Genomic DNA, 14,688 nt, shown 5'->3' with positions numbered 1-14,688 from the left:
TTTGTACCGGTATACTTTCCTACAAAAATATACTATAATGGAAAGTGTATGGGGCATGTCTGCCAAGACACTAGGTTTAATAGTGAACAAGTTTACTGAATTGTTGCTAAATAAATTCAAAAATGAACTCGAGTTTGACACTCACTAGTTTTCTTCTGAAAACTGTAAGTGGTTTGCAAAAGCTATACACAAAAAAAGTAATATTATTATCATGTATTTCTTTTATTGCTCTACTTACTGATATAATGGGACTTTACTAATGACATAAACTGTTTTAGGAAAGACCTTCCCAAATGTTGTTGGCTTTGTGGATGGCACTATGCAAAAAGCTTCCTGTCCAAGTTCTTACAAAGATCAGAAACTGGTTTATAACAGCTGGAAGGTAATTATTGGATTTTGAAAATGACTAGTGAATTATTTCATAACACTAATTCTTTGCTTGATTGTATAATAACAACTTTTTTTATTGAGTAGCATATACATTGTATTAAGTACCAGACTATTGCAATACCCGATGATATTACTAGCAGCTTGGTTGGTTCGTTCATTGAATCTACTCATGATGCTAGAATATTTGACAAGTCAAAAACATTAGATCGTCTAATTGCGCATCTTGATCATATTTCCAAGGATAACAATGTTCCATTCGAATATATAGTATATGGAGATATGGCTTACCCTAAATCAGATAAAGTTTACAAATCTTTTCCTTTAAGTGAAGCCAACAATGATAGTAAGATATTGGAAAAAAAGACATACATCCTGTAAAATTGTCTTTTGTTTAACAATCGTAATATGATATTGTTGCTTATATGCTTAGAGCTGAAAAAAAATCAAAAAATCAATGAGAAAAATCAGAATTCAAGTTGAGATAGAATTTGGAAAGGTGTCGCAGTTATTTAAATTCTGCAAGTACAACTATGGAATGAAGATATTTGCAAACACAAAGCCAGCAACAATATACATCCTGTCAACTCTTTTCAAGAACTCTCATATGTGTATTAATGACTCAGCAGGCTCTAAACTTTTTAAGCTTCAGCCGCCAAATATCCATGATTATATCAAAGGTCTTATGTATGAACGCCAACCAGGACACTATTGATAACTACAAAACTATTTTGAACAATGCATCAAATTTAGTAGAAACCATCACTGTTCCTGATAAGCAATAAAACAATTCAAATACTTGTAAACTTGAAAATAGAGTAAATGTATTATATATTTACTTGTTATTTTTATAAGATTCAACAAAGGCAGAAATAGAGTCAGCAATTGTCAAAAGAGATTTAGCAAGAGTTGAATTAGATTTGGCAATGGCCTTATTTGAATCAGCAATTGTCTGATTTGATTCAGCAAGAACTGCATTTGACTGACTTGTTTTCTTTAACTCCTCCAGTACAAGATTGTTGGTGTGCTGTTGTTGTTGAAGAATGTCTAACTGTTGCTTCAAAAGACTCGCAGACTTGTTGGCCATGCTTGAAGATTGGGGATTTTTCCTGTCATGAGAGACGTCAGAGTCAGAGTCAGAGTCAGAGTCAGAGCTGTCGTCATTACCGCTTAAGTTTTCCTGGCCATATGTTGCAATGGCCATTATTTTTTTGTTATAGTCTTTTTTTCTTTTTCTTTTATTTTGGTTGCCTTGTCTTTGGCAGCCTTCAACTCTTGATAATCCATAATCTATAAGAGAGAAATAATCAATTAGCTTAACTGTTTTTTTTGCGTTTATGGCTGCTTAAACATACGGCTGTGTATACATCATATATCAGTCTTAAGAGTTTCTCTGGAATGTGTGGGTTGGACACAGATAAGGATCTCTCATTGTCTTTGTTGACAACCAGATTCAACTTCTTGAACAGCAAATTCTTTCTTGCTCTGACACCCTTTGCTGTAAGTGGGTGCAGATGAGTGTGCTCAACACTGTTTACATTGGCTGTAACCTCATCCCATGCCAAGGACTTGTCGCCATGATCATTGGTAAAAGGGCAACAATTGTAGATCAATTGCATTAGTGCAATCTCTCTAGCCATGTCCCACTGTTCTCGTTCACTAGTCGAGACTTTCTCTTTGCCTTTTTGAACCTTTCGTGAAGCCTTCTCTGCAGAACTGCTTGATGATACATCAACGTCTGAACCATTGAATTCTGACACAGTTGCAGATCACACGCACTTGCTCTGGCTGTTAGTGGGTTGTGCTGTTTGCTTCATTTTTATTGTACGCATTTTTAAGAAAATAAGGGAAAAGACCAAAAAGTATTTGAGTGAAAAGACAAATAAAGTAAAAAGTGTGTACGTAAGTATATCTTATATATATACTTGAAGTATTTTGCTTAATTGTTGAAAATATATATAAAAAACTGCATATCTATTTGTTTGTGCTGGTAAACATTGAATGCTATGTATATATGGCATCTATAAAAAATTGTGGCAAATTGGGCTCATTTTGCCACAATTTCCCTCCATTTTCTGGTGTTTAAAATGCTTCAAAATTTTCATATCCCGATTTTCTTATTTGGGCATTATGGCAATTTGATTCGATTTTACCACAACACAACACCCACTCTATTATTCATCAGTTTGTAATTTTAGAAATTTGTAATCAGCTTATAATAATTTGTAATATTACTAGATACTACTTGAGTGTAGCCAATGTAAGGAACATCCAATCAGTCTCAGTCATTGGATCAATCAGAATCCCTTCTGACCATATTGTTATTAAATCAATCAAATCAATGTATTCATTTCCTTAGAGAAAACACTCATAGCACCAATCACATAATTATCCCTCACAATTAGCAGACATAAATATTTGTATAAATACTCGTAGAGCTTGATCATAGAAAGATCAAGTAAACAACTTCTTTAATAAAGGAATCTATCTATATTTCTCTCTCTGTTTTCTCTGTCCTTATCTCTCTCCAGATCAGTTCCTGACAGCTAAATATGAATAATCATTTCAAAAACTATATAAGATAACCCAAATCAAATAATAAAAATCATCTTTTATTCTCTCTCTTATTTGCTTACTCCTGTATTATTAAAGCTTGACCAATTTGGCTATGTTTACAGTGAACTGGAAGATAGCATATATCAGGAATGACAGTAGTGTTGAATATTATTTTAAGGAATCCATAAAATCTGATGGTAATTAACTACAGTACAATGACACTCCATATATTTAAATATAATATAATAACTATTGTAGATAATGCATAGTATTAGTTTAGAAAACTATATAAGACAATTTAATTTATATCAATAAAAAGTATCTTTTATTCTCTCTTTGATTTTATATATACTCACTGATCCCAAGTAGGTTTGATCTTTTGACTTTGTTATAGTAAAAGAAAGACCAACCCAGATCGGAAACGACAAACCCATAGAAAAAAGTAAATGCTCCCTGCCAGGATCGAACTGGCGACCTTCAGATTATGAGACTAACGCGCTGCCAACTGCGCTAAGGAAGCAGAAGCTGCTAAATTACGTGTTTAGTAAATAAGTTCAATATTTGACTATGTCGTGGTGTCCGGTACTGGAAGGTCAGTCTGCTCGGTGAGTTTGTCCGGCGGTTTGTCGTGACGTGTTGTCCCGGTTATGAGAGGCAGACGTCAACGGTTTGTTGATGTGATGCTGTGCCCTCGGTGGTAAGAGGAGAATTTTTCCGTGCACAGAAAAAATCTCATTTCCATTCCCTGTTCCTTCTATACACAATACTTTTTCCTTTTCCCTTGTTAACATATTTGTCTACATTGTACTCATTCGAAGTCATGGTCATCCATGCTATTAACATTCCTCTTTTACAATGCACATAATTCATTCTGTCAACATCTCCGCGCAACATCAGTACCTTTATTATTATATTTTTTACCGTATTTTTATTCATATATTTTATCCTTGCCATATTGATTATTTATTATTCTATTTTTACTATCTTTATTTTTCCAAACTTCTATTATCAACTTAAAATCTTGTCAACTATAAAAAGAGAAGCAAACTCAACTCAATAAATCATTAAATTCAGTTTCAGTATCTTTTTCTTGTTTTCTTCTCTTTGTGATCTATACTATCTTATGACATAACATATTAGTTCCTTGGTTTTAGGAAGGTTATTTGTCGGTTTTGGTCTCCTCGTTGGTTATTACTTTACTGTTTTGTTATTCTCTTTTCATATACCTTTCTCTCCCTCTTAATTTTAACAATAATTCTATTGATTGTTCTCTCTTTTCTTACCTGTCAACTATTGCTGCTTGCCGCCTTTTGCTGTATCCATCTTCTGTTCTATTCTATTATCATAGTATTTTATTTACTAAGTGATCCATTACAATTTACAACAAACCTAACACATCACGCGTCAGCTTTGACATGGAGTGTTTAAATTATAGTCTGCACTTTACAAGATTTTGGTTGTCTGGCAGTGCAGTGTCATTGCAGAATTCTTTGTAATTCTAGAAAATTATATTCTATTATTTTTTTATTTTTTGATGGTGGCCAAGACTAAATAGAAAGCAATTTTTTTATTTGTAGAGCAAAAACACCAAAAAGTATAACAAAAAAGCATTTTCCTATCAACAAGAACTTTATGCAACCACATATTATATCTTATTTTTTCCCTATATTTAACTAAACAAATCAACTTAAAATTAACATTACTTTTATTATATTTTCTTACAAGTATAATTATTTTTATGATTATGACTTAATAATTATTTTATTTTATTTGTATTTAATGATACTAAAGAACAAATAATATTTAATACATCATCAATTATACAACTTTTTATTATATTTTTCAATAGTTTTATTTATTTAATTATTCAACAAGTCAATTGAAAAACTATGAATATCTCAATATTTGCATTTAATAAACATTGATTTTTCTTTGTCTTATTTTCTGACAACAAGTTCTTTTAATATTTAATGCTGTTGATATTTTACTTGTTTGATTATCTAAGTATATTGAGTCAAGTCTATTGAGATTGATCAATAGTACTGTTTTTCTCTTATTTCTCTCTTATTGACTTTATTTTCTTTAATTCTACATTCTCTTTTGAGTTTGTCTTTTTCTCTCTTGTGGAAAAGAAAGGTTATTTCACATCTACAAACCCATTCAAATCTCAAAAATCATAATAATATCACCTGTCAACATTTATCACAAATATAAGTACCACACATAACAATTGATATAAGTGTTAATAATTATTTCAGCATCACTCAAAAAAGTATATTTGTCTGATGTAATGTTAACTTATAGATAGACTATTAAGTTATAGATAGTGCAAAGTTGTGACATCATTTCTGGACATAACAGAATCTGATTTCTTGGATTTATTTTCTCTCTCTGTCTTTTTTCTTTGATTTTTATTTTGTTTTTAGCTTGCTTCCCTTTGCATTGTATTTGTTTCTTCACCCTTCTTGATATTACTTCTTTAGTATACTTCTCAAGAGTATATATTTTTTAATAGTTTGATTATCTTTATTTTTTATTATTTTTTATTATTTTTTATTATTTCATTTTGTAATTATGCTCAAAAATCTGTATACAGCTCTGAATAATTATCATTTAGCATAAAATATATCTAGATTGTCATCTTGAACACAGTTATCAATTAGTATATAAGAGAAATATTTTTATCGCAATAAAATTCATTCAGTTTTCCTATATATTTCTTTTAAACATTGTTACTGAGCTTGAGCTATTGTTGTGCAAGAAATACTAAATTGCACACTGTTAGAATCTACAAGTACTGTCTCACGGTTTGTCTGCTTGTCCATTTGTCCATTTGTCCATTTGTCTGTTTGTCTGTTTGTCTACCTGTCTGTTTGTCCATGTGTCTATCTGTCTGTTTGTTCGTATGTCTATCTGTCTGTTGTCCATCTATCTGTTTCTATCTATTTGAAGTCCCATTCATTATCTAAATTTTTCTTGTTGGATTATCCTAAGCAAAATCACAAGAATATAACTATATATATAATATATATTATATTTCTGACCAGTTGCACCACACACCATAACTCAATATGCATCATTATCTTTACACATAGTGTAGTAATTATGTGTACCATAGTCCAAATACCAGTATTTTACTAAGTCCAGATATTCTTTTAAAAACCTATTTTTAATTTTTTTTTCAAAATTTTAGTTTCTTTCTTTTATTTTCATAAAATTGCCTTTTTCAAAAACTGATTTTCTGAATATTAAAATCTTTTCCCATTTATTTTTTCTAAAATTGTTTTCTCCCTTTTTTATTTTTATTTCTGTACACTAAATGTAACACTTCTTTTCAAATACTACTTTACCAAAATTGTTAACTAAACAGTTTTTCTCTTTATTTTTAACATATTTTTTCCAATATTTTTCTTATTTTGTAGTTATATATTATAACTCTATCTATTCTTTTTTCATGATGAAATATTTATAAAGTTATTCTTTATATTTTTATTTATGATTATCTTATCAAGTTTTATCTCACTACGGGAAAAAAAAGTGGGGTTTTATGGCTGCCTTATGGCGGTTTGACAGGGCGGCTTTGTGGCGGTTTTTTGCCAAATATCCACTTTGCCCCCCTGGAGTTTAAATACATATTACAGATCTCCGCTTTCTGATTCTCCTTTGTTGGCTCTTCTATTGGACAGCGTTTCATTCTTTATTGTATAAAGTATATTATATAATCGATTACTTTTATTGGGTACTCTCTTAAATGTCATTTATTACTTTAATATTTTAGCTTAGAAAGGAATTCTATTGGACACTAGTAATTTTTTTTAATGTTACTTTTATGAAAACAGTTTTTTATTGGATAATATACATGTAAATGTTTGATCATTTTAATAAATACAAATTTTTATTGGTTATTACAATAGAAGATTATTTTTATTAATCATTTTTATTGGTTGTTATGACAGAAAAAAATCATATTGTTCATTTTACTGGTTATTATGACAGAAAAATAAATAATATTGTTTATTTTATTGGTTGTTAAAGCATAAAAAAATCTATAGATACATTTTATTGGCTATTTGCTATTTAATATTCTAGGTTTTCATAGTAAAATATCCTATTCAATTCCACTACACTGGATTACTTACAAGACTGTAATATTTTATGGCGGTCCCTCCAGAGATGTGCAACTCTTGCAGTTGATGCCCAGTTTCCAAGACATCTAGTGAAGTCTATACCAGAATCCTTCATTATATTTGCGTGCCTGGCACACATTTCTTTCTTAAGTGCTACTGGTATAGACCCCCAGCTAGGATTAGGACCAAGAGCAATCACTGAAGGATGGGCAGCCATATCATCACATATAAGCTTTGTACACATATCGAGTGTGGCCTTTTCGTTACTTGTTACTTCAATGCCAAGGTCTTCACTTATCATCTTGAAGATATGCTTTAAAGTTATTTCACGGAATATGCTCACCGGTTTGCGGATGGTATTAGCACTAGACTATTAAATGACATATTAATATATATTCAACTCGTTTTATTTTTTGTCTTACAATGGCAGAGACAGAAGGCAAAGTGTGTTGGTTGGAAATGTTTCTATTCTCCAGTTGGCTCTGGAGAGCAGTAATCTCCAAATTCAAATCTTCAATGCTCGTCTTCATTTTGAGCTTCAACTCTTCGATCTGTGCCTTCATTTCAAATTTGGCCTTTTCTTGGCCTGCCTTCAAAGATAGTATCTCATTGTACATGGCGTGTAGCAAAGAGATGGAATTGTTATCTGTGTTATTCATGTTGAGAGTTTGGCTTACCTGAGAAAAAGGATTGTTGTGAAAGAAAGATAAAGGCTGAAAAAATTTTCTATTGTCTATTATTAGTTTCATATAAATGAGTTTAACCCATTGGTCCAGCCAATATTATTATTGGGCTACTGTAGTTCTAATAACAGCTATTATGCAATGTTTTAGCTTCTGTTCCTGAGTTTATATTTGTACCATCTATGTCATTGCCTACTTGTAGTCATTAAGTCTATACAAATCTCAACGCTATTAAGTATAAAGGCATATTATTTAAAAGGAATTATCAATATTCATACCTTTATTCTTAAGTGTTTATTTCCAACCTAAAAAATGTCTTCAAATTCAATCCTTGATAGTTACCAATGCAATCAATGCAAAGAGCGCCACACCAATTTAAAAAAAGCCAAGAGTTGTAGAGCTCAATGCTTTAAGAACCGTCATAGAAGACACAATGATATCCAGACTTCACAGACCATGCTTGTTCCTGGACAAGTCAGTGTTGTTTTGAACACTGTCTCAAATGACACTATCGAGTAAATCTACAAATCACATACATACTATTAGAAAGTGTAATTAATTATATTGTTACCTTCATAAACAAGCAGAGAACGTGCTGATGCAATCAAAGATCAGATCATGGATACACTCAACAGTGAAGATAACAATGATCCAATTATGAATATCTTTAGTACTGATGATAATGATGCGTCTATGGTAAGATATATATATATATAGATATACATGTCTTATTATATAATGCTAATTATTATCTGCCTTGTTAAAGTATGATGCGGAACTTGGCAACGACATGGATATCATTGAAAACGAAATATCTCCTTTGGTTTTTGACTTCAGTCAGCCTGCACCTACCCCTGACAAAGACGACGCAAAGAACCTTGAGTTTCTCAAGATCATTAAGGATTTTGGTATCTCCTGCAACGCCCATGAAATGATAGTCAAGCATTTCAACAGCATTTTGGAAACGTCGACTTGTATTACATACAGAGCATGTACTCCTCATCTCGGCAAAAAGCTTTTGAAGCGTTTCTCTGGTGTTGAAGAGACAGTCCATGATATCTGTCAGAGGGGATGTATGCTCTTTACCAGTCTATCCCAGACTGAGTGCTCCAACTGTAGACAAAGCCAGTACAAAACAAGACGTGGAGAAACCGAGGGTGGTGATCTGGTTGCTACTGCCACAATGATACAGCTTCCATTGGCGAGACAACTTGCTCTTGCATTAGCCAACGAGGATACAAGAGCAGATATGCATTACTGCCATAATCATGAGTCAAGCTCGGATGGAAGTAAAACCGATGTGTTTGATGGCCAGGTTTACCAGCAAGCAAAACATCTGTTTTCCGGAAAAGATGACATTGCAATTTTGTTGTCTGTTAATGGATTCACGCCACACAATGTTCCTGGTTCTGTAACGATCCTCCATGCCACCATTCTTAACCTGAATCCCATGGTCTGGTATGAGAGAAGCAGAATACTCCAGATCGCAATGATCCCAGGTCCAGGTGCACCTGCCAATTTCTGGTCGTTCATGGAACCAACGATGAAAGAGCTCCTGGTGTTGGAGAGTGAAGAGATGGTTGTCAAGACACCAAACGAGACCATTTGTGCCAAGGTACATGTCTTAATGGTCACTGGTGACATTCCCACCTTAGCAAAGTTGGCATGTCATTCTGGACATATGAGCAAAGATGGTTGCCGTATCTGTCATGTTGTCGGCCAATGTCCCAAGCACGGACAATACTTCAGAACTTTGCCCAGCACCAATATCCATACGCTGGAAAGTTTCCAGAATTTTTCCCAGGCCAGTGCATCCAGCTGCAAAGGGTTAAACGGACAATCCCCCATGGCAACATTGAAGGTATTCTCTGGACCATTGTTTTTTGCCCTCAATGAGATGCATGGACTTTGCCATGGAATAAGCAAGCAGGTCTGGGGTTTGGTTTCTGGTACCTACGGAACAGACCATTGTTTTGCTCTTTCTTCTGGTGTTCGGAAGGAGATCGGTACAGCAATGTACAAAACAAGAAATACCATCCCTACATCCTTCCATGGCGATTGGAGGGATGTATACAAGAACCCCGGGTCGTTCAAGGCCGTCGATTGGGCAGACTTTCTTCTGTTCGTCGTCCCAATGCTGATGGCAGAGCGTATTGGAGATGCAACTGCCCGGAACGCGTTACTTGGCTTGGTTCAAGCATGTAACCTACTCATGAGCTGGGAGTTATCAGCAGAGGAACAAACCTCTATCAAAAGGTATATTTTAGTAAAAGCTATGTGTTATTCTATTATTTATTCTAACTATTTTTCTTCAGTAAACTTGAAATATGGAACATGTACCTGGAATCGCTGCTTACAAGTGGAAAAATCAAAATCAATATTTTCACTATAAACCAGCATCTTCTTCAGCACTATCCTCTCATGATTGACGCATATGGCCCACCTCGTGCATATAGCGCCAGATCCGTGGAATGGGCAATTGGTGAATACTCAAGGGCTATCAAGAGTAATTCTGCTATAAATGTTAATGCTGGCAATATAATGCTTGGCTTAGCACAAATACAACAAGCAGAGGCTGGAGCCACTGTCATGATTACAAAAGCAAGAACAGCATAACACTTACAATATGAAGATTCCACTGCTGGTTGGCCGTTGACAGATGAGGGTGAGCGTGTTGGTGCTGGGTCTGATATTGAGTTCTGGGGGCCTTTGAGGAATAGAACGATCCAAGATAGTTTTGAAGGCATTTCTTGTCTTTCGAAACTTCTTGAAGACTTCTACGAATCAAAGGGGGAAGATTGTAGTATGATTGAAGCAGCTATACAAACTAGCCGCAAGGCATTTGTCAATAGTTGTGTGATTGACTCTGCACTCGACCAAAATTGTGTAAGGGAGGCACATAACATCAGATTACAGATTCAGGTTGATGAAAACCGCAACATAAATTCTGCATACTCCCCGGTTTACAAGGATTTCTTCAGAAAAGTTGTTGTCTTCTTTGAGCACAAGCTCAACAACAAGAGATGGCCGCTTGCTCTTGTAGAGATTGCGGCAGTCCGTTTGGTAAATGGTATACCAGTTGTTAACAATAGGCAAATGAAGCCAAAGGTAGTCCACCTGGCAGATGTCAAAGAATTGGTTGGTTTGGTGAAGTCGGATGTGACTATAAATACAACAACAACAACAACAACAACAACAACAACATACATAGTGTGGTCAGAGCTTAACTGCGGCCCAAAATTGTCACTTAGTTCTCTTGCAGACCTATAATTTGTTTTTTTTTGTAATACATTTTTTTTTTCAAATTGTCTTAACATATTTTATTTTCTCAGCAGAAAGTTTAGATATTTTCTTCTCTTTTTCTTCTGACTTTTAATAGTCATCAAATGCAATCTACATTTACTAAAAATGTAAAGTCTGTAGTTAAAGCTTACTTTTGTCTATCAGGAGATTTAATTTTAGGTGGTCAATTTGCTTTTTGTCAACCTTTTCAAAAAACAGAGATTTTCTAGTTTCAAATTGGATTTTTAGTGATTTTTTAATTATTATAGGCCGAAAACATAGTCACAAAAGCAAAAAACCGCCATTTTTTCCTGTAGTGTCTAGCCTTTTTTGCCATATATTTTATCTATAAAGTAGTATAAATAACTGTCTAAAATCAATCAATAACAAGTGTCAAATATTTCTGATACAAAGTTTTTTTCAAGACACTGTCTATTATTTCTGATATCTTTTTATGAATTTTTTTCCATTTTATTTATTTTTCTGTCAAGTCTTAATAGAAGATTGACTATCCCCTTTTATTTTATTATTTTGTCTCAATTTTCTCTTTCATTTATCTCTTAATAAATTTACTATAGTAAACTTCTCTTTAGTTGAATTTTTTACTCCAGTAAACATTTTCCCTTCTATAGTTAACTCTTTAGAGATATTATTATTTACTTTTCTTCATTTAGTTTAACTATTTCTCTAATCATTCAAATTATTCATACTCTTATCTTGGTATTAGTTTCTCTTTCAATTTCTTTAACTAGTTTATTTGGTAACAAAGAGACTTTTTTTTACCCGCAATTTATCCAATATCAAATGTGAAGTTTTATAAAATAAAATCAACAGTAAAAAGAAAGAACTATGCAAAGACAGCTTTTCAAAAGAAGAAACACAGTAAGGTCTAAATAAAGAGTTATTTGAGCACCACAGTACTTGTATATATATAAAAAATGTATAGAGTACTTGAATGATATTTAATTAATACCTGAATGAGGATAATGTAGTGATCCAGACACTTGGTTGTTGGATTTATTATATCTAAGAACATATTCCTATTATTATAGTAAATCAGCTATCTTTCCAAGAACAAATAAATAATTATTGGTCTTATTAATTTACTATAATAATAGAAATATGTTCTAAGATATAATAAATCTAACAACCAAATGTCTGGATCACCACATCAAACCCCATTCTTTAATTTCTTTTTTCAATCCCTCTTCTTACATACACTCATCTTTTCTTATATATCTCATACACCGCAAAAGACTGCCAATGAAATATTTTGGTTTGATTATAATAAACTTGAGATTGAAGAGATATGAGATGATATGGAAATGATGAATAAAGTGAGACTTTTGTATGGTGGTTTATTGAGAAATTCTTGTATCTGTTAAAAGATGCTGTTTCTAGCTTGATGTTTTCTATCTCTTTTATATCTTTTTCACTTAGAAAAAAATTATCTTTTGCTCCTTGATATTTGTTTCTGTTGTTACTGTCTTTTGAGAAAATATTTTTATGTTATATTGTTTGCAATGGTTTAAGGAAGTGTATTGGCTCTTGGATAACAGCTACTTGTTGTTGGTGTTGTTTCAGATTACTACTTTGACTTGAGTCGCATATTTCTAAGTCAGTTAGTTTATATTCCAGAGTCTGCAAACACAACAGCCAATATGAAACTTTAATATAGTTTTATTAGTATTATTAAATTTTCAAAAAAATAAAAAATAAAAATTATATTTTATTTTTGGCTGTAATTTCTAATATGTTTTTTTAGCTGTAAAATTACAGCAGTATCACTTTCCCCTCTACATTTTATATGTCTTTAATATTTTTGTAAATTATACTCAAAAATATTTATATTAAAAGTATTATATACTTAAAGAAAAGTAAATATTTTTTATATAATACATCTTTTTTAGATAAAATAAAATAAACTATATTTTTTCTTATTATTTTTATATAATAAACGTAAATGGAAGAGCAATTCTTTATATAAAAGATTTGAAGTGATATTGTTTTGAGTGTGTGCCAAGAGATTGTATAATTTCATATTTGCTACAGTAGTATTTTTGCATGATTCTTTCCCTCAATGTAAAAAAGCAAAAAGAGTAATTTTTTTAATTTACATGTGAGATGTGAATATTTCTTTTTCAGAATTTTTGCCTTACTGGACAATCCTTATCCTTCCAAATATAGTTTTTTTAAAAAAAAAGAGAAATCAAAAAGAGTGTGACTTTAATGAAGTGCACAGTCAATGTCTTGAATAATGACTTAGTAAAGTGTGAAGACAGTTATAACAAAGTGCGCAGTAGGTATATTGAAGAAATACTTGACAAAGTATAAGCATGACATGAAGCAGTATTGTATTTATTTATAAGTTATTTTTCACTATATAAAGATCTTGGTAAAAGCGTTTCAAAATCTATATCTTTTTATTATTTCATATATTCACTATGTCTAACAATCGAATTAAAAACGATTACGTTTTTTGTCAATGTCTTGAATGCATAGCATTCAGCCCTTCTGGAAAGTGCCAAAGAAAACAAAATGCAAGACGACATAATAAAGAACATGGTCTGCTAGTTTCTGCAGCCAACACAACAGGTAAATAAAAAACCAATAAAACTAAGATTACGTATATAGATTTGATATTAATAAATATATTATATAGACATACAAAATGAAGATATTGATATAGAAGACTTTATCTTTGATAATGATAATGCAGACAATGTAAATTCTGATGATAATGATAATGAAGAAGGTAATAAAATAATATAATTTTTAAAAAAAGTTTATTAAAATCTATTACTTTTTATTCTTATATATGATGCTAATGTATTATTCTAACTCATTAATAATAAATATACACTATCAGCTTTCATATTGGCACATCAAAAAGAGTCGATATTTTTTTCTGAAGACATCAACCTTGAATCACTTATAATTGATAGTGATGAAATTGAAGAAGGAAATGCAAGTTTTGATTTCAAACAAAGCGAGACTTTGGATGTTGACACTAAGAGTTCTGTAACTTCTAGAGGTATGAAATATTATGATATTAATATTTCTTTTTGTTGCAAAGCTGGATTGTGAATCTAACTTATCATTTGTCTTTATAGTTCATGAGTTTTCAGTAAATAGCATGCCCATCTATATTCGTTTTTGTGGTTATTTTCATAGTCATATTTCAACTGATCTTTTTGGTAGATAATGGTAGATATATTCTTATTGAGTTCTGCAACAATCTTCTCTCCATTTGCAACCTGGCTGGTTCTCTCCCTTTGACAATCGACAGCCTAAGACATATTACTGGTTTTGACGAAGCAACAAAAGGAATGACAGTGTACGTGGCATGTTCAAAATGCCATTCAATATATCCTCCAGGCACAACCATAAAGAATTGCAATTTTAAAATTTTTCCTGAATCAAATACCTGTAACAGTGCACTATACAAATTCTCAGCTGCCAGCCATTCTTCTCCAGTAATGATGTATCCATACAACTCACTTAAGCACACATTACAGCAACATTTTTCCAAGCCAGATTTTGAGCAAAGAATTAATCTTTGGAGAAACCACCCAACAATGGGAAATACAAAACTTGATATTTATGACGGTGTGATGTGGAATGAGCTACAAGACAGCAATGGCACAACATTT

General features: G+C 32.1%; 3 protein-coding genes and 1 non-coding gene across 4 annotated transcripts; 2 read left to right on the top strand and 2 right to left on the bottom strand.

The window, feature by feature from the left end:
- Window positions 1–122: 122 nt before the first annotated feature.
- PHYBLDRAFT_174819 (hypothetical protein) lies at window positions 123–1,102 on the top strand (the record flags this gene model as incomplete). Its single annotated transcript, XM_018437349.1, has 4 exons — window positions 123–164; window positions 284–382; window positions 475–733; window positions 867–1,102. The coding sequence occupies 4 exons, from the start codon at window positions 123–125 to the stop codon at window positions 1,100–1,102; spliced, it is 636 nt and encodes a 211-aa protein (XP_018284833.1).
- A 120-nt stretch (window positions 1,103–1,222) lies between these two features.
- On the bottom strand, window positions 1,223–7,729 carry PHYBLDRAFT_152060 (hypothetical protein; the record flags this gene model as incomplete). The annotated part of the gene is made up of 4 exons (XM_018432831.1): window positions 1,223–1,567; window positions 1,743–2,125; window positions 7,083–7,440; window positions 7,493–7,729. 4 exons carry the CDS (start codon window positions 7,727–7,729, stop codon window positions 1,223–1,225), a joined length of 1,323 nt encoding a protein of 440 aa, XP_018284832.1.
- On the bottom strand, window positions 3,391–3,463 carry PHYBLDRAFT_t268. Its single transcript has one exon. It is a non-coding gene; the product is annotated as a tRNA-Met (tRNA).
- Window positions 7,730–13,479: 5,750 nt separating the features above from the next.
- On the top strand, window positions 13,480–14,240 carry PHYBLDRAFT_174815 (hypothetical protein; the record flags this gene model as incomplete). The annotated part of the gene is made up of 4 exons (XM_018437348.1): window positions 13,480–13,630; window positions 13,698–13,790; window positions 13,905–14,069; window positions 14,149–14,240. 4 exons carry the CDS (start codon window positions 13,480–13,482, stop codon window positions 14,238–14,240), a joined length of 501 nt encoding a protein of 166 aa, XP_018284831.1.
- Window positions 14,241–14,688: the final 448 nt, after the last annotated feature.

This window comes from Phycomyces blakesleeanus (genome assembly GCF_001638985.1).
Source record: "Phycomyces blakesleeanus NRRL 1555(-) unplaced genomic scaffold PHYBLscaffold_33, whole genome shotgun sequence".
NCBI lineage: Eukaryota > Fungi > Mucoromycota > Mucoromycetes > Mucorales > Phycomycetaceae > Phycomyces > Phycomyces blakesleeanus.
Note: the sequence above shows the minus strand (reverse complement) of the source record. Positions and strands in the feature narration are given on the sequence as shown.